This window comes from Strigops habroptila, chromosome 6, assembly GCF_004027225.2.
Source record: "Strigops habroptila isolate Jane chromosome 6, bStrHab1.2.pri, whole genome shotgun sequence".
NCBI classification, from domain to species: domain Eukaryota; kingdom Metazoa; phylum Chordata; class Aves; order Psittaciformes; family Psittacidae; genus Strigops; species Strigops habroptila.
This window is the reverse complement of record NC_044282.2, coordinates 62,694,398-62,716,926: the sequence shown is the minus strand read 5'-3', so window position 1 is coordinate 62,716,926 and position 22,529 is coordinate 62,694,398. Positions and strand designations below refer to the sequence as shown.

At 45.0% G+C, this 22,529-nt stretch overlaps 1 protein-coding gene across 1 annotated transcript in view; it reads left to right on the top strand.

The window, feature by feature from the left end:
* The window catches only part of RAB10 (RAB10, member RAS oncogene family), a 50,695-nt gene that overhangs the window by 17,797 nt on the left and 10,369 nt on the right, over positions 1–22,529 (top strand). Inside the window, exon 2 of the mRNA XM_030489112.1 lies at positions 11,626–11,686. Coding sequence (XP_030344972.1) covers positions 11,626–11,686 — 61 coding nt within the window. The remainder of the gene's footprint in view (positions 1–11,625; positions 11,687–22,529) is intronic.

Below are 22,529 nucleotides of genomic sequence, written 5' to 3'. Positions count from 1 at the left end.
TTACTGCTGCATAAATTCATAGTCTGCTTGTATCTCGAGTTCTTTGTTACGCTCCTGGTCACTGAATGTCAAAAATGATGGAATTAAAGGTTTAGAAGAGGACAGCAGAGTCAGCCAAGAGGCCACTTTGGTGTCGCCAGCTCTGTGATTCCTGATATGCTCCATGTCAGTCGTGGGGGGGCTGCTACTGGTTCTCCCCGTAGCCTTCTCTGAGTGGTGCCTCTGGGAGTCCTCCACTGCCTCTATTCATTTTTGGGACCCTTTAGCTCCAACCGCTGAGGCTCCACTCCCGGTCCTGGTGCTGGGCTGCTGTGTCTGAACAAGTTACATGCGTGCTCCCTAGCCTGGAGTTTAATAAGAGTCCTGAGTCACTGCAGCTTGGGAGACTGTAAGGGAACTCTTGTGTAAGTTTCTATCATGGATGATTGTAGTCTTTTTTGGGTGGTTTTTTTTTTTGGTAAGCATTTACTTTAGGTCTGACCAGTGTGGTGGTAGCCTGTAGTTAAACTGAATTGGAGTCTGCAGCATGGTCTGACATAACCACTAAGTGTTGTCTGTCATCTGTGGCCAATGGGTACCTCACATTATTTTATAAGTTACTTAGTTTTGCAGCGGTCTGCATGGCATTACCTTGGGCTAAGAGCGGCAGCCAGGTTGCCCGACTCCATGTATTCAGCTGGTGAGAGATACCCATTTGCCTCCTCTGTTCTTTGTCCACATCTGGCTGTGGTGTTTGATTACACAGCTTAGCTAGAATTCTTGGGAAAGCAGCTTACAAGCTTCTTGCTGTGTTAGGATGTGTAATTTTGGTTTTGCAGAGAAACTTAACATTACCTTGGGGGCAGAACAGTAACTCAGTCACTGCCTGACGGTTGCTACCTGGTACAGTTTTCTTCTCCTTTTGTTTTTCCCCTCTGCCAACCATTACAGGCAGGTTCAGATATCTTGATATTTTTTTGAAGAAAGTTATATTAATCCACTATTAAATTTATTCTTAGTTTTCTTTCATGTAAGTACTTCATTTTTGCTTTGTCTTACAGCAATGTTTGCTTGTAGCAGATAATGTCATGGAACCACGGAGTGGTTGGGGTTGGAAGGGACCTCTGGAGATCAGCCAGTCCCATGCACCTACTAAAGTAGGCTCACGTAGGGCAGGTTGCATAGCATCGCGTCCAGGCAGGTTTTGAGTATCTCCAGTCAGGGAGACTCCACAGCCTCTTCCAGTGCTCTTCCAGTGCTGTTCCAGTGCTCCATCACCTCAAAGTAAAGACATTCTTCCTCATATCCTTGTGGAACTTCCTGTGTTTCAGTCTGTGTTCATTGCCCCTTATCCTGTTGCTTGGGCACCACTGAGAAGAGTCTGACTCCATCCTCTGGACACCCACCCGCCATTAAGGTATTTGTACGCATTGATGAGATCCCCTCTCAGTTGTCTCTTCTCTAGGCTGAGCAGGCACAGCTCTCTCAGCCTGTCTCTGTAGCAGAGATGCTCTGGTCCCTTAATCATCTTCATAGCTCTCCACTGGGCCACCCTATCCAGGAGCTCCATTTCTTTCTTGAACTGGGAAGCCCAGAACTGGACACACCAGGGTAGAGTAGAAAGGGAGGATCACCTCCCTCGACTTGCTGGCTACACTCTTCCTAATGCCCCCCTGGACACCATTGACCTTCTTGGCCACTCAGGCACACTGCTGCTGTCTCATGGATAACTTCGTGTCAACCAAGACGCCACAGTCCCTCTCTGCAGAGCTGCTTTCTGGCAGGTCAGCTCCTACCTTGTACTGGTGTGGGGTTATTCCTGAAGCTTATTGAACTTCATGAGGTTCCGCTCTGCCCAGCTCTTCAGCCTGTCCTGATCTGGCTGAATGACAGCACGGCCTTCTGGTAGATCAGCCACTCCTCCCCGTTCTGTATCATTAGCAAACTTGCTGAGGGTGCACTCTGTCTCTTCATCCAGGTCATTATTGAGTAAGTTGATCAAGACTGGGCCAAGTCATGACCCGTGGGAACACTGCTAGCTACAGGCCTCCAACTAGACACTGCACCACTGATCACAACCCTCTGAGCTCTGCCACACAGCCAGTTCCCAATCCACCTCACTGTCCCCTCATCTGACCCACGCGTCCTGAGCTTACCTGCGAGGAGGTTATGGGAGACAGTGTCAAAAATCTTGCTGAAGTCCAGGTAGAGAGCATGCATTGCTCTCCTCTCACCTACCCAGGTGGTCATTCCATCATAGAAGGCTATCAGATTGGTCATTCAGCTTCTGGAGGCACCCGCAGTAGTTAGTGCACTTGCAAGTCTTAGTGTCAGGTCAAGAAAAATGAGTTAGAAGGAAAAGTCTTGCTGGAGAGTGTAGCTTGCTCCATGTGTCAGTCTTGAGCTGTTGTTGTAGCTGGTTCTATTCAAAGATGGTAAAATTGACTTGAGAGATAGAAAGTATCTTGCCCCAGCTTTTGTACGTGGAGGAATCGATGCTGGAGTTGCAACTGTAGTTGTAACTCTACTAACCAGAACTTGGGTGCCTGTGTAGAGCTTTGTTTCTGGCAAAGCAACTACTTCTTTTCCCCACCCTCTTCCCTGGCTCCCCACGTATATCCTTGCACAGTGTGGGCAAGCTCGGGGGTAAAACCTGAGGTACCTGGCTCTGAAATGAGCTGCCATGGGATTGCCTGTCCTGAGACCTCTGCAGCCTGCATGGGCTGTCTGACCTGATCTGCATGCTGTGGTGTATGGTGGCGTTGCAGTGGGTGATCCATAACCGACTGCGGCTCTCTGGAAAAGCTCTGGAAGAGGTCAGACATGGGCCCTGAGGACTGGTGTTGGGTTTTGCAGAGCTTGGTTCAGTCATCCTGGTTTTCACCTTTCCAAAGCAAGGGGGGAGCAGTTTTCTGTGGAAGTTGTGTGTTAAACAATACTATTTTTTCTATTTCTTCAGAGAATTCATTGCCCCAGGTAAGCGTAGAAAATATGCAAACAAGTGCTGATACACGGAGGTAGGTCTGTTGTATGTATCTGTACACATAAGCAAAAGAAGATCAGCAGATAAACCTGCATTTGAAGTGGGCTTTTTCCTGAAAGAGGAAGACTAGCTGTCTTATTTACTTAGTTACTATCTTGTTTACTTGTGAGATTAAATGTATTTGAAAGCTGGAGTGGAGGATGGATTCGGTGCTGTAAAACCGAGAGGCGTGGAGCTGCCGTGATAACTAAATCCTCCTACAAAGGCATGAGCAAAGTTGGTATTGCCTGGTAGGTTTGTATGAAGAACACTGTGTGTTTGCATCCTGTCAGGCTGTAAAGCATTGATAGGCTTCTCATTTTCATAGAATCACAGAATGGTTTGGGTTGGAAGGGACCTTAAAGCTTGTCGTCTGCTGTGAAGACAGGCTGAGAGCTGGGCTTGTTCAGCCTGGAGAAGAGAAGGCTCTGCAGAGAACTTAGAGCAGCTTCCAGTGCCTAAAGGGGCCGACAAGAAAGCTGGAGAGGGGCTTTGACAAGGGCCTGTAGGGACAGGACAAGGGAGAATGGCTTTAACCTGACAGAGGGGAGATTTAGATATTACGCTTGTGTTGAGCTTTCTTGGGAAAGTACATTTATGCCTGCAGCTTCCTTCCAAAATATTTGTTCTTAGCTGCTTCATACATAACAAATACTGTCTGCTTATTTTTGGTAAAATAACATTCTGAAGTGTTAAAACTTGTTTGCAAGACATTGGCATTGGAGACTTTATAATTCTGGACTTGATACCTTTGGAAGGTTTAATACTGGGAGGGCTGGAGAAATCACCTTCTTATTAGTGTTGTGCTCTAGACAGTAATACAATTTATAAAGCAGTATCTGGCTTAGGAGTTTGTTTTAGAGTCATCTTCTGCGTTAAGGCGTTAAGCTTAAGGAAGACTTACAATATAATAAACCTGTTTTGGGAATTGTGGGAGCTCATGATCAAACAGTTCTGTGTAAAAGGACTAGACAAAGGTCTCTGCCCCAAAGTTAATTTTGTAATTTTAAAAGCTTCCAGGCTTAGCTATTACTGTATTTTCCTGCTGTCGGTAGGTTTGCTTTTACTACATTTTTGCTTTTTAAATAAAAGCATTTTAGGGCTGTGTATTGAGCTCTACTGTAAGCTGTAAACCTACATGAAAGAAATGGATTTTCCCCTGTGCTGGCAGTGGTGTGCTAACTACAGGTATGCTGCAGTTTGTATACTTTTGTAATACTATTGGTATTAATGTGCCATAAGTCATGAGTCTGTGTTCTTTCTTACTTGGTGAACTGGGAAGTTGTTAATTCAAAGAAAGATAGCAGATAGATTTCTTTTTCCCTAGTCAGTTGCTTTCTTCACTTAACACTGGGATTTCTGAAAGTCAGGCAGAAAAGATAAGGTTGGTATCTTTTTGTGCCTCTGAAAGCGCTTGCAGGAGCTCCACCTGGCTCTGGTTCAGTTGTTCGAAGTGGGTTAGTGGGGGGAGATTGAGGTGCACCTTTCAGCCCAGGCAGAAAGGGCTGTAGCTCAGGCTGGGAACCTTCCTTTCCGCTTACAGTGCTCATCAGAAAATTTGAATGTGGCCTGAGTTCTGCCATGATAATTCGGGTGTGGGTAGCTGCAGTTCAGGTACACTCTTAAGTAAAATACTTACTATTGCCAGAGCCTGTAGCACAAAGGTGGGTAGCTTTATAGAGTCACAGAATGGTTTGGCTTAGAAGGGACCTTAAAGCTCATCTAGTTGCAACCCCACTGCCACAGGCAGGGGCACCTTCCACTAGAGCAGGTTGCTCCAAGCCCCGTCCAGCCTGGCCTTGAACACTGCCAGGGATGGGGCAGCCACAGCTTCTCTGGGCAACCTGTGCCAGTGCCTCAGCACCCTCACAGGGAAGAACTTCCTAGTATCTCATCTAAATCCACCCTCTGTCAGCTTGCAGGCATGAGACTTGAGTGAATTTGTGCACGTTTGCTTTTCTTTCCCAAGTTGAAGTAGAGTTGCAAAGCCAATGAAATACAAAGTGAACTTATTTACATGCTGCTTATGGTCTTCATTTGGTGGCAACTCGATGTGCAGGTTGGCTGTCGGGCTCCCATCGCTGCAGCGTTGCCCCTCTCTTGCCCTACATTCCGCTTCCTCCCGCTCAGCGCCCTCACCGAGCTGAATGGTGTCTTTGTTTGGAAAGAATGCAAACAAAATTCGTGCTGTCTGAAAAGGGCCAGCTCATCATTTGTAGCTCTGCAGTGGACTGGAAAATAACTTTTTCTTTCTCCCGTTTTTATGGGTGGCATTCTGTCTTTCCCTTTTCAAGAATCATTGGTTTGTGATTTACCAATGGCAGAGCAATCTTTACAAAACATTGGCAGTGGCTTGGGAAGGTGTCAAGTGATCTGTAACTGTTTGGATGCAGTGATTATGGATTTAAAACACACTGTTCTGCTGACGCAAGTCCTGGGTCTTCATTAACGTCTTTCATCCGAGAACGATGGAAACACAAAACCGTTGAGCAAATAGGTTTGTATTCACCAAGGCATTCAGATGTTTAAACCTACACAAATAAAACTGGAATGCTTTGTTGGGAGTCCCTGACAATAGCTTCTGCTGATGGATGGAGGGATAGAAGAGCTTGACTCCAGTGGCCTCACGCACAAGTCTAACCTTCCAGTTCCTGAAGCTCCTCTTGGTTTGCATTTTCACAGTCACCAGGCAGAAGTGACTTTCAGTATTCATGGAAGGGCTGATCTTGTTTGCACACACCATGAGATCAACCAGTGGTGCTCCTAAAGCCTTGATACTCAAAGCCCAGTAACCTAAAGAATCCATAAATAGGTTCTAACTGTTTTTAAAGCCATGAGTTCAGTTTTGGGGCAGACCTGGGCCTGTATGTTGCTGTAAGCAACTGGTAGAACTTGAAATTTGAAGGAAAGCCAGAATCGAGGCAGAAACCTGGGATCATCTGCCTGTAAGGAGACTTCATTTTTAAACTGTGGGTAACAAACATTTGCAACTTTTTGTTTGAAAGTATAGAGTTAAATAAGTGTTGAAGGGGCTGCTGGTATGCTCCCAGGTTTTTCAGTGCATTCCAGTTTGCCCTGTTGAAGTTGATGAATATCTTATCAACACTTAATGAGGGAGCAATTTCATGTTCATCTCTAATTCATTAGTTGTGTCATTATCCTCCTTTGATAGTACTATGTCCGTCCTGCATGCCATTCAATTTTTATATCCATTACCCTCTTAAACCCTTTCCTGAACTTAATGTTACTGGAAACTCCCCGTACCTGTAACCTGTTCTCTCTGGAGCCTTTGGGACTTCCTTGGTGAGATCTAGAACCAAATGGGAATTACAGAGATACAGAGGTCTCATTTTTCCAGTCTGTTAGAACTACTTTGAAAGTATTTGGAGGCAAATAGTCATTGCTATTTATAAGTCTTTCTGTTACGAAGGCTGAACTAGTATTATGTTGGAATGGAAGCTAAGTATGACATGGGATTAGAGATTTATTTTATCCCCAAATACTAGACTTAGCTAAATCCCTCTATGTGCAGAGAAGAGTTAATTTCCATGGCTGGTTAATAGCTTACTTTATCTTAACACATAAAAAGTGGTTGTCAAACATCCTGCTTTATCTGGGCAGAACCTAAAAGTACGTGTTGCTGTATAAAATACTTATGATCTTTTGTCAACTGCTGTGTTCATTTGTTTGATAGTGTTGCTGTGGAGCACTACAGAGTAGCAAACAGTTTGGTTAAATGCTACAAAACGTAGGGGTAGTTGTGTGGATTTGGGACAGTTTCATGTGTTGGCTGTTAATCATTCAATGGGTTTGTTTTTCAAATCATGTGTATGATGCTTGCTGTATTGATTCATAAATTTGAGTGATGAAGTACTGCTTGGCTAACTGGAAAAACAGTGCAGCACTGACCAGAACTGGAGGTCTGAAGCTCCCAAGCTGACATCCTAGAATTGGTGGACTACCTCAGCCTTAGGTCACTGTAATGTTTTAAATCCTTAGAATTGTGGAATTTTCATAGAATCACAGAATGGTCTGGGTTGGAAGGGACCTTAAAGCTCATCCAGTTACAACCCCCTGCCATGGGCAGGGACACCTTCCACTAGAGCAGGTTGCTCCAAGCCCCTGTGTCCAACCTGGCCTTGAACACTGCCAGGGATGGGGCAGCCACAGCTTCTCTGGGCACCCTGTGCCAGGGCCTCACTGCCCTACAGGGCGCCCCTTCTTCCTAAACTCAAACGTAAATCTCCCCTCTGTCAGGTTAAAGCCATTCACCCTTGTCCCGTCACTACAGGCCCTTGTCAAAAGCCCCTCTCTAGCTTTCTCGTTGGCCCCTGTAGGCTCCAGAAGCTGCTCTAAGATCTCCCCAGAGCCTTCTCTTCTCCAGCCTGAACAAGCCCAGCTCTCTCAGCCTGTCTCCATAGCAGAGGTGCACCAGCCCTCGGAACACCTTTGTGGCCTCCTCCGGACTCACTCCAGCAGCTTCATGTCGTTCTTATGTTGGGGCCCCAGACCCGGATGCAGGACTGCAGGGGGGGCCTCATAGAATCATAGAATCATAGAATCGTAAGGGTTGGAAAGGACCTTAAGATCATCTAGTTCCAACCCCCCTGCCATGGGCAGGGACACCTTGCCCTAAACCATGTGGCTCAAGGCTCTGTCCAACCTGGCCTTGAACACCGCCAGGGATGGAGCATCCACAACCTCCCTGGGCAACCCATTCCAGTGCTTCACCACCCTCACTGTAAAGAACTTCTTCCTTATATCTAATCTAAACTTCCTCTGTTTAAGTTTGAACCCATTACCCCTTGTCCTACCACTACAGTCCCTAAGGAAGAGTCCCTCCCCAGCATCCTTGTAGACCCCCTTCAGATACTGGAAGGCTGCTATGAGGTCACCACGCAGCCTTCTCTTCTCCAGGCTGAACAGCCCCAACTCTCTCAGCCTGTCTTCATATGGGAGGTGCTCCAGCCCTCTTATCATCCTCGTGGCCCTCCTCTGGACTTGCTCCAACAGCTCCATGTCCTTTTTATGTTGAGGACACCAGAACTGTACGCAGTACTCCAAGTGAGGTCTCACAAGAGCAGAGTAGAGGGGCAGGATCACCTCCTTCGACCTGCTGGTCACGCTTCTTTTGATGCAGCCCAGGATACGGTTGGCTTTCTGGGCTGCAAGCGCACACTGCCGGCTCATGTTAAGCTTCTCGTCAACCAACACCCCCAAGTCCTTTTCTGCAGGGCTGCTCTGAATCTCTTCTCTGCCCAGTCTGTAGCAGTGCCTGGGGTTGCCCCGACCCAGATGTAGGACCTTGCACTTGCCTTGGTTAAACTTCATAAGGTTGGCATCGGCCCACCTCACAAGCGTGTCAAGGTCCCTCTGGATGGCATCCCTTCCCTTCAGCGTATCAACCGAACCACACAGCTTGGTGTCATCGGCAAACTTGCTGAGGGCGCACTCAATCCCACTGTCCATGTCACCGACAAAGATGTTGAACAGGACCGGTCCCAACACCGATCCCTGAGGGACACCACTCGTTACAGGTTTCCAACTGGACATCGAGCCATTTACCACAACTCTTTGTGTGCGGCCATCCAGCCAGTTTTTTATCCACCGAGTGGTCCATCTATCAAATTGATGTCTCTCCAATTTAGAGACAAGGATGTCATGTGGGACAGTGTCGAATGCTTTGCACAAGTCCAGGTAGATGACATCAACTGCTCTGCCGCTGTCCATCAGTTCCGTGGCTCCATCATAGAAGGCCACCAAATTGGTCAGGCAGGATTTCACCTTAATGAAGCCATGTTGGCTGTCACCAACCACCTCGTTGTTTTTCATGTGCCTTAGCATGTTTTCCAGGAGAAACTGTTCCAAGATTTTGCCAGGCACAGGGGTGAGGCTGACTGGTCTGTAGTTCCCCGGGTCTTCCACCTTCCCCTTCTTGAAAATGGGGGTTATATTACCCTTCTTCCAGTCATCGGGAACTTCACCTGACTGCCAGGATTTTTCAAATATGATGGACAGTGGCTTAGCAACTTCATTCGCCAGCTCCTTCAGGACCCGTGGATGGATTTCATCAGGTCCCATGGACTTGTGCACGTTCAGGTTCTTAAGATGGTCTCGAACCTGATCCTCTCCTACAGTGGGCCTAAGGTCTTCGTTCTCACAGTCCCTGCATTTGCTTTCCAAGACTTGGGTTGTGTGGTCAGAGCATTTGCTGAGGGGAGGGGAGAATCAGAGAGAGGGGAGAATCATCAGAGGGGAGGGGGAGAATCGCCTACCTCAACCTTCTGGTCATGCTGCTGGTCATCACCTCCTTTTGATTTTGCCTCTTGACACTCCAGTTCATGTTTATGAAGCACTTGGTAAACATAAGGGGCTCCCTGAGGAGCTGCGTTTGGGTTTAATTTTCCTTTTTGGCCCCATGTGCAGTACATGACCATCTAGCAGGTGCTGTCCCGGTTCCTGCCCCTGCACGGCACTGGCCTGTGGGGAGGGGGATTCTCCTCTGAAATTACATAGCCTTTCCCAGAGAGGTTCTGGTATCCTGGCTTTAGATGAATTGATTTTAGTAATTTAACATTTCAATGTTAAATTGAACTAGTGTGTGCAGTATATTGAGCTAAAAGGAGTTTAAAGCAGACTTCCTATGCAGGCTTCTTACATAATATTGTGTTTCATAAATTCTTTTTAATCTTACTCAGTATAAAATGACCTTGTAGATTTAGGAGGGAAGTTTGTGATTGCAGCTGCTGCCTTTTAGAATGTCTAAATATAAACAGATTTTTGGAAAACATGAGAAATTATCAGTGGTGTTTCTCTGATTGGAGTTGAAAGTCAGAACTCTGGCACCAGAGCACTTTGAGATGGTGGCTTGCAGTGCTACTGCTCCTCTGTACTTTGCAGTAGTAATTCTCATAGGCAGTTTTGGGAAGAGAAGGTTGAAACAAGACGTGGTCCTCAAGTTTCTTCTGCTGGGAAGGAGCAGTTGGTGGAGGTCCTCATCCTGGCTCATCTTGTGTGGCATCTGCCTCCGAGCCCATCTCTACTGGGGAAGAGTGACCAGTTTGTACACATTGCACAGATGAGGTTTCACCAAGGTCTTGCACAATGGTGTTTGTATTTCCCTCGCTCAAATGGAAATGTCTCACCAGGTGCCTGCACGGTTTGCTTATCCTAGGGTTGTCCCTCCATCGGATTGTGGTTACTCCCTGAAAGTCGAATGGTAACGTCTCAGCCTTCAGTCTGTCTTCCTTGTCATCTGAAGACAGCTGCTGGTTCACAGAAGAAATTCTTAGGTAACAGGCTCGTAGTGCTGCATTTTGTACTGCTGACATCCCTTGTTTTTATTCTGTCTTCTAGATTATCTGTTTCTTGTTTTACTCGTCCTTTGTACAGAGCCTCTCGCTTCTGTAAGCAGTAGACTTCGACTAGGACAATTGATTACACCAGGGTTAATAGTGAAAATATTAAATACTGGTTTCAGTACCGATCTCAGCTCGTTATCTTTCTTCTTCCCTAAGTCTTCTCAGGGCTGCTTTCCTTCATCTTGTCAGTCTTTGCAAATCCCATTGTTACTAACTTCCCTGCGATTCCACTTCAGCTTTGCCACAAATGGGCACATGAATTACTTTGTATTAGTTAGTATTAAAAGTAAAAACCTTACTCTTCCTCTGTCAAGATGGTCTTTGCTTATTCCGAGTTCCGGGAGTCTTGGTTCTGCACTTCTGTTGAGGCCTGACATGGCTTGTACCATGTTGGAGCTGGGATGGACCTTGATGAGGACACTGATGCTGATAACTTGCCTTTTGTTACTGGTTGAAAGCTTCGTGTTGCTTAAACCCTTCTACTTGCGTTACTGAAGCTTGAGGTGCATAAACCATAGACGTGTGTGTTGAGCTCGAGACAGTTTAAGGCTTCTGCTGATTGTTTCAGTGGTGTAAAAAGCAAGAGGACTGTTTTTGGTAGACTGGAACCTTGCACGTGTTGGTATAGGCTCTCGCACCACCTGCTTTGAATTAGGCAGCAAGCATTAGGATTTCTGTGGTTAATGTTCTTGGAGATAGTTGCTTGAATGGGTTTAATGGAAAGGAGAATTGTGAGGAAAAGAGGTGGGTTTTGTTGGAGAGGTTTCTGAAATGGTGGTATCACAAGGTCTAAAGAGTAAAAAAATAAATAAAAATTCACCATGATACTTCACAGCATTTTTCAGCATATGCAAAATATTGTGGTTTAATAATTTTGGGGAAAAGAATAGTTTTTTTTAAAAGAAGAAAGCTTGATATTTTGTTTAGGATGTTTTGTTTAGAATGCTTAAATTTACACCTGAACTCCCAAATCTCTTTTTGGAACTTGTCCAGAAAAATTACAAAAACCAACAGGAAACTTTAAAAGCTTTTACAAGCCAGATCATCTTACCAGTGTTACCTGAGGGTGTCAACCGACCGATGTAGACCCTTTAAGGCCCTGGTTGCTCCTGCATTCCGCTTACTGGGGTGTCCTTGGTTTACCTGACAATTCAGAAAGAGAAATAAAAAACTGCTGTCCTTTCTGCAGCAATTCTAAATTGATGTGGAATTGCTCTTTTTTTGTAAATAAACGCTAATTATTTATGTGTTTGTTTATTTCAGGGATAGACTTCAAGATTAAAACTGTTGAATTACAAGGAAAGAAGATCAAGCTACAGATATGGTGAGTAGTACAACCAGGAAACTGCCAGGCAACATCCTGCTGGACAGCTTCTTTCAGCAGCAGGCTGTTGTGAGAAGGGTTTACTCTTCCTGAGATCACATTGAGGTATCTAATTTCGTAACAGCGTATTGTATTTTCAGTAGTGGTAAAGCTCCATGTGCATTCCCCTGAACTGTTTTTAAGAAATGGGGAAGATATCCATGTGTTGCGTTTATAACCGTGGTTTCCAACTGCTCCCTTGGACAGGCTGTTGGCAGATCTCCTGCTTGGGAGGACAGGATCTTCACAGTCTGTGATTTAGTGGGAAGTGGTTTAAAACTGGAATGTTTAAATTAGGAGTTGCTGTGAATCTATGACTCTAAATCTATGACTAGTAGCCTTGCTTTGTGTCAGCAAGAAAGCATAATCCACGTCTGCACTTATTTTATCATAGAATGGTTTGGGTTGGAAGGGATCTTAAAGCTCATCCAGTTTCAACCGCTTGCCGTGGACAGGGACACCTTCCACTAGAGCAGGTTGTTCCAAGCCCCGTCCAACCTGGCCTTGAACACTGCCAGGGATGGGGCAGCCACAGCTTCTCTGGGCAACCTGTGCCAAGGCCTCAGCACCCTCACAGGGAACAACTTCTTCCTCATATCTCATCTCAATCTCCCCTCTGTCAGGTTAAAGCCATTCCCCCTTGTCCTGTCCCTACAGGCCCTTGTCAGAAGCCCCTCTCTAGCTTTCTTGTCGGCCCCTTTAGGCACTGGAAGCTGCTCTAAGCTCTCCCTGGAGCTTCTCTTCTTCAGGCTGATAAAGCCCAGTTCTCAGCTGGTGATGCAGCCCAGGACATGGTTGGCTTTCTGGGCTGCAAGCGCACACTCCCAGGTCAAACAACCCCTAAGTCTTTCTCCTCAGGGCTGTGTTATGTTTTTCCATTATAAACTGTGGAGTTTTTCAGCTGCTTTAAAATAAGGCTGCTCTTCTGTAGGGAAATTTAACATGAGGCAAAACTTAAACTCTTTCCTTCTAGCTTGCTGTGCATGTCTAGAGATTTTTCTTCCGTTTAAATAGCCCTGTTAATAGCTCAGGAAAGCTAATGGGTCTTTCCAGCCTGTATGTTCATTTAGACTTCCTTCTCCACCACATACACGTATTGCTGCTGCGTTCTCCAGCTTTACTGAGAGTTCAGAACTTGAATTTGTTTAGGACCTGAATTTGTCCATTTTTCCTCCACTAATAAAAATTTTTCATGGCTTGATAATGTTGAAATTTGTAGATGGATGGGTTCCAGTTAGGGGGAGGCACTGCTCTTCCTCTGTTTGGGCATTTGTTCCAATGTCATAGGACCAGCCAGATGGTTATCCTTCCTAACAAATAGAGTCCTGCTTGTTACCACCACTCTGAGTGTGCACTCTGAATCCTAGTTGTGTCTTATATCTCACTCCTGCAAGCACATCCTTAGCAGAAGCTAGCCAAGTTAGTTGTTTTGTTGTGTGTCCTGCAAGGCCAGGAGTTGTCAAAGCTGATTTCGTTGTACGAACTGTGTAGTCGGTCGATAAGGAAGTGCTTGGAGGATGAAGTAACTCACCACGCTGGAATGCTTCAGCAGGGAGCTGCAAAGAGTAACCATCTTCCGAAGGGCAGTGCTTCCAATAGAGCTGTCTGAGGAAGGACGGCTATAGATCAACTGGATCCAAAAGCAGAGCAGCGGAAGGAACCCAGAGCATTAGCTAAAGAGGCATTCAGGTGTAATGCAGCCTCATTGATTGACTTGCTGGGCAGCTCTTGCATTGGGAGTTCCCCAGGCATTCAGGTTTTCAAACCATAGCTTCTAACAATAATTCTGTGTCGTACTTTTTTAACTCCAGCAGAGTAGGTGCTGTGAATTGCCATGGGAAACAAAGGTAGAACTTTGGAATGACTTAAAGGAAGTGTTCAATTGAACTTCAGGAAAAATCATCATGAAATGTAAAAGCTGAAAATATGGAAAAATGAGGATGTCTATGGCTGCTTTGTCTATATACCCATTAATGAAGCTGTGTGCATTGTGGGGTTTAGTACCTTAGAGAAATGAAGAGGGCTTTGGGTGAGCTTGACTTTTAGAAAATCACATCTTTTAAGTGTTGCAAAATTGGGAGGTGCTTGCCTGGATCATCTTCTTATTCCTGCCAGTTTAAAATTTCGCATTCAAAATGACACTTGGAAAGCAGAAAATGAAGTTCCTGTGGCATGAACTTCTGACGGGGAAAAAAAAACCCCAAGTAAATTTACAAAGAAAAATAGTATCTAGGCTTTGTATTTTCCATCTGTTCCCATACAAGGAGTTTTGCCCCACAGTGATTTGGTGGCTAGGACAGTGGTGTCTTTTGAAGACATTTTGTGCAATGCTTCTATATTTAACCACTGCTTCCTGTATTTAAACTCACCCTGTACTTCTAGGAGTTGTGTAATGTATTTCCAGAATTACACTTCACTCCCGCTGCAGCAGTTCCATAGGCAAGGGATGCATTTAGTGAAATGTTTCCCTTGTAAACCTGAGGCTGTTCTCAGCTTTTCTTGTGTCCAGAGTATGGGTTGTGCTTTTATAACCAAAGTAAACGCACAAGAGCTAATATAGCTGAATCAATGAAACAGATCTTTGGAGTTGTGGCACTTTCACTGGGACACTTCATACTTGATTAACCTGGTCTGAAGATAACAAAAGAGAACACAGATTTTCAGTTAAGGAGAGGAGAGGAGTCCCTTGGTGCTTGTGTGCTTTCAGTAAGTATTGCACTGTGGATGTGCTAGTATTCATGGAGGGTATTCATGCTCGGAATTTCACATAATAGTTTGGTTTGGAAGAGACCTTAAAACTCATCCAGTTTCAACCCCCTGCCAAGGGCAGGGACACTTTCCACTAGACCAGGTTGCTCCAATTCCCATCCAACCTGGCCTTGAACACTGCCAGGGATGGGGCAGCTACAGCTTCTCTGGGCACCCTGTGCCAGGGCCTCAGCACCCTCACAGGGAAGAACTTCTTCCTAAGATCTCATCTCAATCTCCCCTCTGTCCGTTTAAAGCCTTTCCTCCTTGTCCTGTCCCTACAGGCCCTTGTCAAAAGCCCGTCTCCAAATTTCTTGTTGGCCCCTTTAGGCACTGGAAGCTGCTCTAAGGTCTCTCTGGAGCCTTCTCTTCTGAAGGCTGAACAAGCCCAACTCTCTCAGCCTGTCTCCATAGCAGAGGTGCTCCAGCCCTCGGGGCATCTTCATGGCCTCCTCTGGACTCATTCCAACAGATCCACGTCCTTCTTATGTTGTTGCCCCAGAGCTGGACACAGGACTGCAGGGAGGTCTCACCAGAGTGGAGCAGCAGGGGAGAGTCGCCTCCCTCGACCTGCTGGTCACGCTGCTGGTGATGCAGCCCAGGACACGGTTGATTTCTGGGCTCAAGCACACACTGCCGGGTCATGTTGAGCTTAATTTAGAGCAGGAATGACCGGTATGTCACTTGTGAGTTTCCTCCCTGTCTGAAGACCATCATCCTATTTGTAAGAATGCCCATCAGTCTGCCCTGTTTCTTGCACACTTATCAGAGCTGCTTCTGATGGCTCACAGCAACAGGCTACTGGGTGCAATGACATTGGCTCAGCCCATGAGCATAAGTCCAGCTATGGCTCTCCAAAGTGCCACCGCATCTTTATCCAGCCTTTCATAATGCTGTTTTCTTGCTTCTTAAAAGTCCTTTCTATTGTTAGAAGCAAAGGCAGCATTGCTGCTGTACTCATCTTCCTCATCATCATTATTACTGGTGTTTAGTCAGATTCAAGCCTCTTATTTTGTACCTTAAAGAACTTTAGTATGTGTCAGCCATTTCCCAAATAGGATGGAGTTTCTTCAGAGTCACAGAGCATTTATGAAGGAGCTGTGTTTGATGAACTACCTCTGGGAAAGGGGATGGCTGAGTAGACCTGTCACTTTACTGAGTAGTGTTTCTACATCAGTGGGAGAGCTAAAGTATTTGATTATGTAGCATTTGTTATTTATATAGGTGAAAACTATTTCTTTTCACATACAGGAAGCACTAGAAAGAGACTTCCTCAGTTTAAAATTGCTATATTGACCTGCCTCCCACTGATCTGTATAATCCTCCGTCATCCACATATTAAATCATGCTGTTGTCCTGGTATAGGAGCTGCTCTCCGACTGCCTGCAGAGCTCTGTCACTGGGTTTTACTGTGGCTGGTACTGGCTTTTGTCCTTCTTGGAGTACGGGTTCAGTCTCAATGGGCGATTAGTTTTACAAAGAACAGCTAAACCTGACACTTGCTAATACAGCTCTGCTCTGTTCCCGCCTCTCCTCCTGGGTGCACAAAATGATCAGATGTGGCAATCATGAGCAGTCATGCCTTGACCTCTGAAATATATATATAGGAGTAAAGCAGGAATCAAAGGTCGAATTAAACCTTGCCAAAGGTGATAAGCAAGATGATACTTCATAGCTATTAAGAAGTGGGGTTGCTCTTCAGCAAGGATCAAGCTAGGATTAAAGTGTTTTCGTATTGCTCCAAATGCAGATATGCCTGTTAAAAGAACAATGTTGAAGTGGGGAAAGGGGAGACTGGGACACAAGGAAGAGGAGGATGGTGAGACTTGGGGATACATCTGTGTTCTGGGAGCTCTGGAAGAGCCCGAGGTAGGCTGGGCAAGCCTGGTGTGGTGCACGGACTGCAAGCAGCAAGGAGGTCATGACACAAATCCCAGACCTGGGCTTCTGAAGGAATGAGCTTCTTCAGGGCAGATCCATCAGAAGGACTCCTGGTGTGTAAAATTCTGGGAGGAAGCACACAGAAGAATCATGTATCTTCTTGGTGAGGTTGTTGTGCTGCTTGGAAAGGTGGGACCTGGGAGGGGTGATGCTGATGACACAAAATATTAATACAGTAATGCTTCTAGTACAGAGAAGGGAGGGAAATAAAAGAACCAAAATGAGAGATTACTGCTCCAGGGAAAGACAGTGTTACCATCGTAAAAGTGATGAAACGCTTTAGAAGAAGAGAGTAGTAGAGCTGAAAATTCAGCTGTGAAGAGTGTAATAACATACAGGCCAGGAACTCTGATAGCATTGCTTTGAAATGGAAGCAAGTCTTAGGCATCTTGTAATTCACTAAACCTGCTAGCATAATGTATAAATTGAAAACTTAAATGTGATTTTTCTGATACTGGGGGTGCAATCATTTCCAGTGAGCAGGGAGATGTCGCAGTCTAACATCACACACAGGTTTGATTAGCATGCCCTACAAAGAAAGGGGCAAGCAAGATCGTAGGAAGGATGTGATAGCTATTTTATGAAATAAAAATGGAAGATTAGGGTTCTTTGGGATGGCAGCAAAGTGACCAAAGTGCAGTTTGTAATTCATGAGTATACTGGAAAGGGTAGGTAGGGATTGAAATAACTCACTGCCTTCTCCAATCCCAGAACATTAGCTCAAGGCTAGAAGGTGGCCCATGCGAAACACAAAGAAACGAAGTTAAGCTGTGCAAGTCCTCATCACCTGATGCGGTATGTACGTGGGTTCACAAGGGATTTCACAAAGGAACAGTCTGTTTTGGACTGTTAATACACAGATGTGATCTCTGGCGCCAGAAATCTTTGAACTACACAGAAGTAGAAGCTGGAAAACCTCCGTCCTGACCACGTGTGGCTTTTCAGTGCTTGTGAGAACGCACAAGAGTCAGATCTAGGTTTTTCATCCTGGTGAAGCGAAGGCTGAAAGGAAATATTACTGTCATGTTACACAAAACACAGCGGTAGCAGAGGCAGAGGAGAAGGAAGGACTTTAAGCTCAAGGACGGTGAAAATCAAAGTTGCTAGAAATCCACCAGCAAGAGTGGGAGGCTCTGGGAGAAGATCTAGTTCAGTGTAATGCAAATGAAACAGAGAAAGGGGAACATGGAAGGGGAAAAAAACAAAACAAGAATTTCAGAACAGAACTTGACAAATAAGAGCATCATGATGTATCCTGTTCAGCTATTGCAGAAGAACTTACCCCAGGAACCCTTCTCCCATTTATTCAAGAATATTCTGCGAAAATTGGTTGCAGAAAATGCAGCCGCTTTCTGGTCTCTCTGTTCACAGACTCTGCAGTCTGGGGAGACAACTAGGAACTGTAGGAGGTGATCCTGAAGCTGGATTTACAGGATGTTGGTATTGGGAGAGTGAATCCAAAACAAGAAAACCCTGAACACCCTGATGCTGACTGTGGAATGCTGGAGGGATGGGGTAGGGCAGAGCAGAAAGCCTTTCAAGAAATAACTGTAGTATTTAGGAATGGGTTTCTAGGGATTATAAACAAAGTGGGGTTGTGTGAGCAGTGAGTGAGTAGCCTTTTCAAGAGGTTTGTGTTTGCTTTTCCAAGTCAGAGTAGTAAGTAATCCTAAGTTTCCTTAAACAGCCACATGGTGTATACATGTCTTAAAGAGTCTTAAACTAGTCTCAAACTGATATTAAGGAGTAACCATAGTGTATGGGTAAAGCTGTATGAAGAGTTAGTTTCACAGGGGTTCCCAGGGACTTAATGGTTGTTGATTCCTCACTTGTGAATTTTCTATTTACCAGTTTTCATGCAGATTCCTGGCAGTGTGTCAGTGTGCAGTGTGTGTTGTCAAGCCAGAACGAGGAACTTCGGTTGATAGACCAAGGCGATGACAGTAGGTACAAGTTAGCAAAGTGCTTGGTTGTTCCTGTGCCTGGGGCAGGCTTGTTGGCAGAACTGCTGCCCCAGGAGTGTCTGCAAAGGCTCGTTACAAGGCAGTGACCTGCACTGTTAAGGCCAGAAAGTGGAGATCTAAAACTCTAGATCCTGAAGAGTTTCCAAAGCTGGGCAAGGCAAGTGGTGTGTTTCTTTTTGGTGATGTATGAAATGATCACACTTAGTAGTGCTGTATTACCATGTGAGCAGGACGATGACAAAATCGCTTCTGTAGTGAACTAAAAATCACTCAAGTCAGATTCAAAGACATCTAAGTTTTTTTCTTCCTCCTTAGCTGCTGCTCTGACCCTCCTGTCTTTACATACAATTTGCACAGCAGCCTATTTTCCTACAGTCTTGTAGGAAACAGCCTTATTTTTTGAGTATGCAGCTTTTAAGTGTGTAGAAGACTATAAGGTAACATTTTTTTCTATCAGAGCATCTTTGCTGGGAACACTCTTACATGGCTGGAAAAGTGTCCTCAGAATTCTGTTTTATTCAGCAATGACCTTATTGCAAAAATAATCATTGGACCTGGAACATTTGTCCACATAAAAGAATCGTGCAGCAGCATAGCTACCAGAAATAGTTACATGTATGGAAATGCCCTGTTCTGTGCAAGTTTTTGCATTTCATAAGTGTGGTGGTGCACAGGCAGAGCTGCAGGCAGCACCACTAACTAGTGTGCCATCAGTCTCATTAATTTTTGCAGTTACTGGGTATGAGGGTGGTGAGGCCCTGGCACAGGGTGCCCAGAGAAGCTGTGGCTGCCCCATCCCTGGCAGTGTTCAAGGCCAGGTTGAACGGGGCCTGGAGCAACCTGCTCTAGTGGAAGGTGTCTCTGCCCGTGGCAGGGGGTTGGAACTGGATAAGCTTTAAGGTCTCTTCCAACCCAAACTATCCTTTGATTCTATGCATTATGCTAGGAATGTCTGAAAGTTAACTCTTGCTGCAGAGAGCTTTTGAGATTATTCACCATGTGCAAAGCTCAAGGTGGACAAGACTTTTGGCAGGTCAGTCTGACTCCCTGTAAAACAAGTAGATGTTTCACTCATTATAGATATTTTTTTTCCCTGGCTGTGTATTTTTTTCAGAAAAGCTGGAATTTGTATCTCTCAGATATTCCTTTTTGAAGGAAAGTCTTCGACCCAGTTGGTAAAGCTTCCAGAGTGTGCGTGGTGTCACCAGTACAGTTTCTTCAATGCAGTGTTCTGCTGCATGGTTTTAAAAACATCGTAAGAAGAAACAGTAATAAAATTCTTAGGATTATTTTGGAATTATTTGGTTTAATAGCTCGAAGAGCTTTATTTTGAGCTGTGTGCACTGGAAGGATCTTCACAGATCATCAGATATAATCTCTTCTTGTTGCATCCATGTAAATCTTTCATAAGCAAATCATAGTACATTTTAAGGTTTCTTTAGTCTCTGCTAGGTCAACTGGAAAGCTGTCCCAGAAAGCCCATTCTCAGCTAGTCGAACCTCTTATATGACACACCTTATGGGTACTTTAATGTTGGCATGAGAATGATTTAAATAGATTTTTGCTTTCCTTGGATTTCTCCTTTTCCTAGTCCCATAGGATGACCTTCCTTGTCTTCATTTTGCAGCCAAACAACCCACGTCCTCTCAGTTTCCTCCTGTGCAGCAGGGCTTTGTTTTCCTGGGTGATATTAGTACTCCTTGTCTGCATTAATTTTAGCTTGAAGAGCTACTAGCACCCACAAATGTTTTTTGCCTATGTTAAGGATTTATTGCACACCCATAGCTTTGGAGCATATTCTTACATCCTGGGGGTTTGAACAAAGGAATGGAGGGCCAGGGCAGTGGAGATGACATGCGGTCTCTGATTGTCTGTGCCATTTGCTCAGGGTGGATTCATCAGTCATAGGCAGTTTGAAAACCATAACTCATTTCCTCTATTTGCTTCAGTCACGTCTCTAATCTCACATCCATTAAGAGTTATCTCTGAATAATGAATGGAGAACACATTAAAGAAGGGGAAAGGGCAAATATAGTGCTTAAAAAAGGGGGGGAGGGGCAAGATTCCAGGTTCTTGCATTTTCCCTCCCCAGCTTCTTTTCATCCATTAGCTTAGTGTCAGTTGCCAGAAAAAACATGAGAGGAGTTAACTAAGCAAGTTAGTAGTAGAAGCATAAGACATGACAAGAAATGAGTAACAACTACGTGTTGCCAATGCCAAGTTGTGTAAAATCAATCTGAATTCTTAGTGTGACGGCTGCTGGCTGTGTCAGGAGGGGAGAAATCAAAGATGCCATACGTCTTGATGGTTTTAGTGAGGCTTTTCTGACACTGTCCTGCTTGATGTAATGGCTTTAAACTAGGAGAAAGTAAATTTAGATGAGATCTTAGGAAGAAGTTGTTCCCTGTGAGGGTGGTGAGGCCCTTGCACAGGTTGCCCAGAGAAGCTGTGGCTGCCCCATCCCTGGCAGTGTTCAAGGCCAGGTTGGACGGGGCTTGGAGCAACCTGCTCTAGTGGAAGGTGTCTGTGCCCATGGCAGGGGGTTGGACTAGATGAGCTTTATGGTCCCTTCCCATCCAAACCATTCTGTGATTCTGTAGATGGCAAACTTGGCTTTCCCTTAGTGCGAATTAAGGCCATGAATCCTTGTCTTACTTTTCACAGCTAACTAGAGGAGTTAATTTTTCTTCTTTCTACTATTATTTTTAACATAAACACAGCTCTTGCACCTTCCCTGAATTTTCTCAAGCCACCTCAAGTTCTTTAGACCTTACTCACTGGCCAGAGTTCTAAGATATGCAGCCTCACCTATTACTCTCTCTGGACTCCCTCCAGTTTGCCCATGTCTGAGTCAAACTGCACAGCTGAAGTCTTACCAGCCTCATACAGGAATATTTTCTACAAGACTTGGACACTGTTTGCGCATCCTACTCACCTTCCTCATGATGAAGCTGATTTTTCCAACATCTGAGTAACTGGTGACACGCACTGAATTTGATAACTTTGCATTTGTCTCTGCTGAATTTCCCAGGACTTTCTTCAGTGACGTTCTCCAATCAGTCAAAAGCAATCTGAATGATAATCCAGTCCTCTATACAATTTATGCTTTGCAACTTCATGTTTTCCTGCCTAGCTTAAGTACCATAACCATACTTGCTATTCCTTTATCCCAGCCATTGAAGAAAACGTGCCTATCATGAAACTCAGGGCAGACTGCTACAAAACATCTCACAGAACTTACTCATACATGGTTTATTTTCTCTCCCCATGAGGTTTCTATCCACTTAATTGTATCTTCACCTAAGCCTTCTATAGGCATCTGACTTGCTTCTATCATAGAATCACAGACTGGTTTGGGTTGGAAGGGACCTTAAAGCTCATCCAGTTCCAAACCCCTGCCACAGGCAGGGACACCTTCCACTAGAGCAGGTTGCTCCAAGCCCCGTCCAACCTGGCCTTGAACACTGCCAGGGATGGGGCAGCCACAGCTTCTCTGGGCACCCTGTGCCAGGGCCTCACCACCCTCACAGGGAACAACTTCTGCCTAAGATCTCATCTCAATCTCCCCTCTGTCAGTTTAAAGCCATTCCCCCTTGTCCTGTCCCTACAGGCCCTTGTCAAAAGCTCCTCTCCAGATTTCTTGTTGACCCCTTTAGGCACTGGAAGCCGCTCTAAGGTCTCCCTGGAGCCTTCTCTTCTGAAGGCTGAACAAGCCCAGCTCTCTCAGCCTGTCTCCATAGCAGAGGTGCTCCAGCCCTTGGAGCATCTTTGTGGCTTGCTCTTACCTTACTCCAACAGGTCTACACCCTTCTTATGTGAAGTGTCACTGAAAGCTGTCATGTAAACATGTAATCTATCAGGTTTATACCCTCTGATAGACATTGTAGAATATGCCGTTAAGTCCTAATTCTCAAGTTAATGGCATGCAGGTTTGTTTAACCAAATCTCATGTATTCCATCAAATACTTCAGAATGAGATGGGAAAATATGTGCTGTTATTAATCTTGCAGGATCAATTTTCAGCATATAGCTTACAGAAATCCATAATTTAATGTTACGGTACATATCTGAGATTTATTTTTCATATGCTTTGATCTAAACTTTCAGGAATGTGTATTTGTCAGATCAAATTAAAGCTCTATAAAACTGAT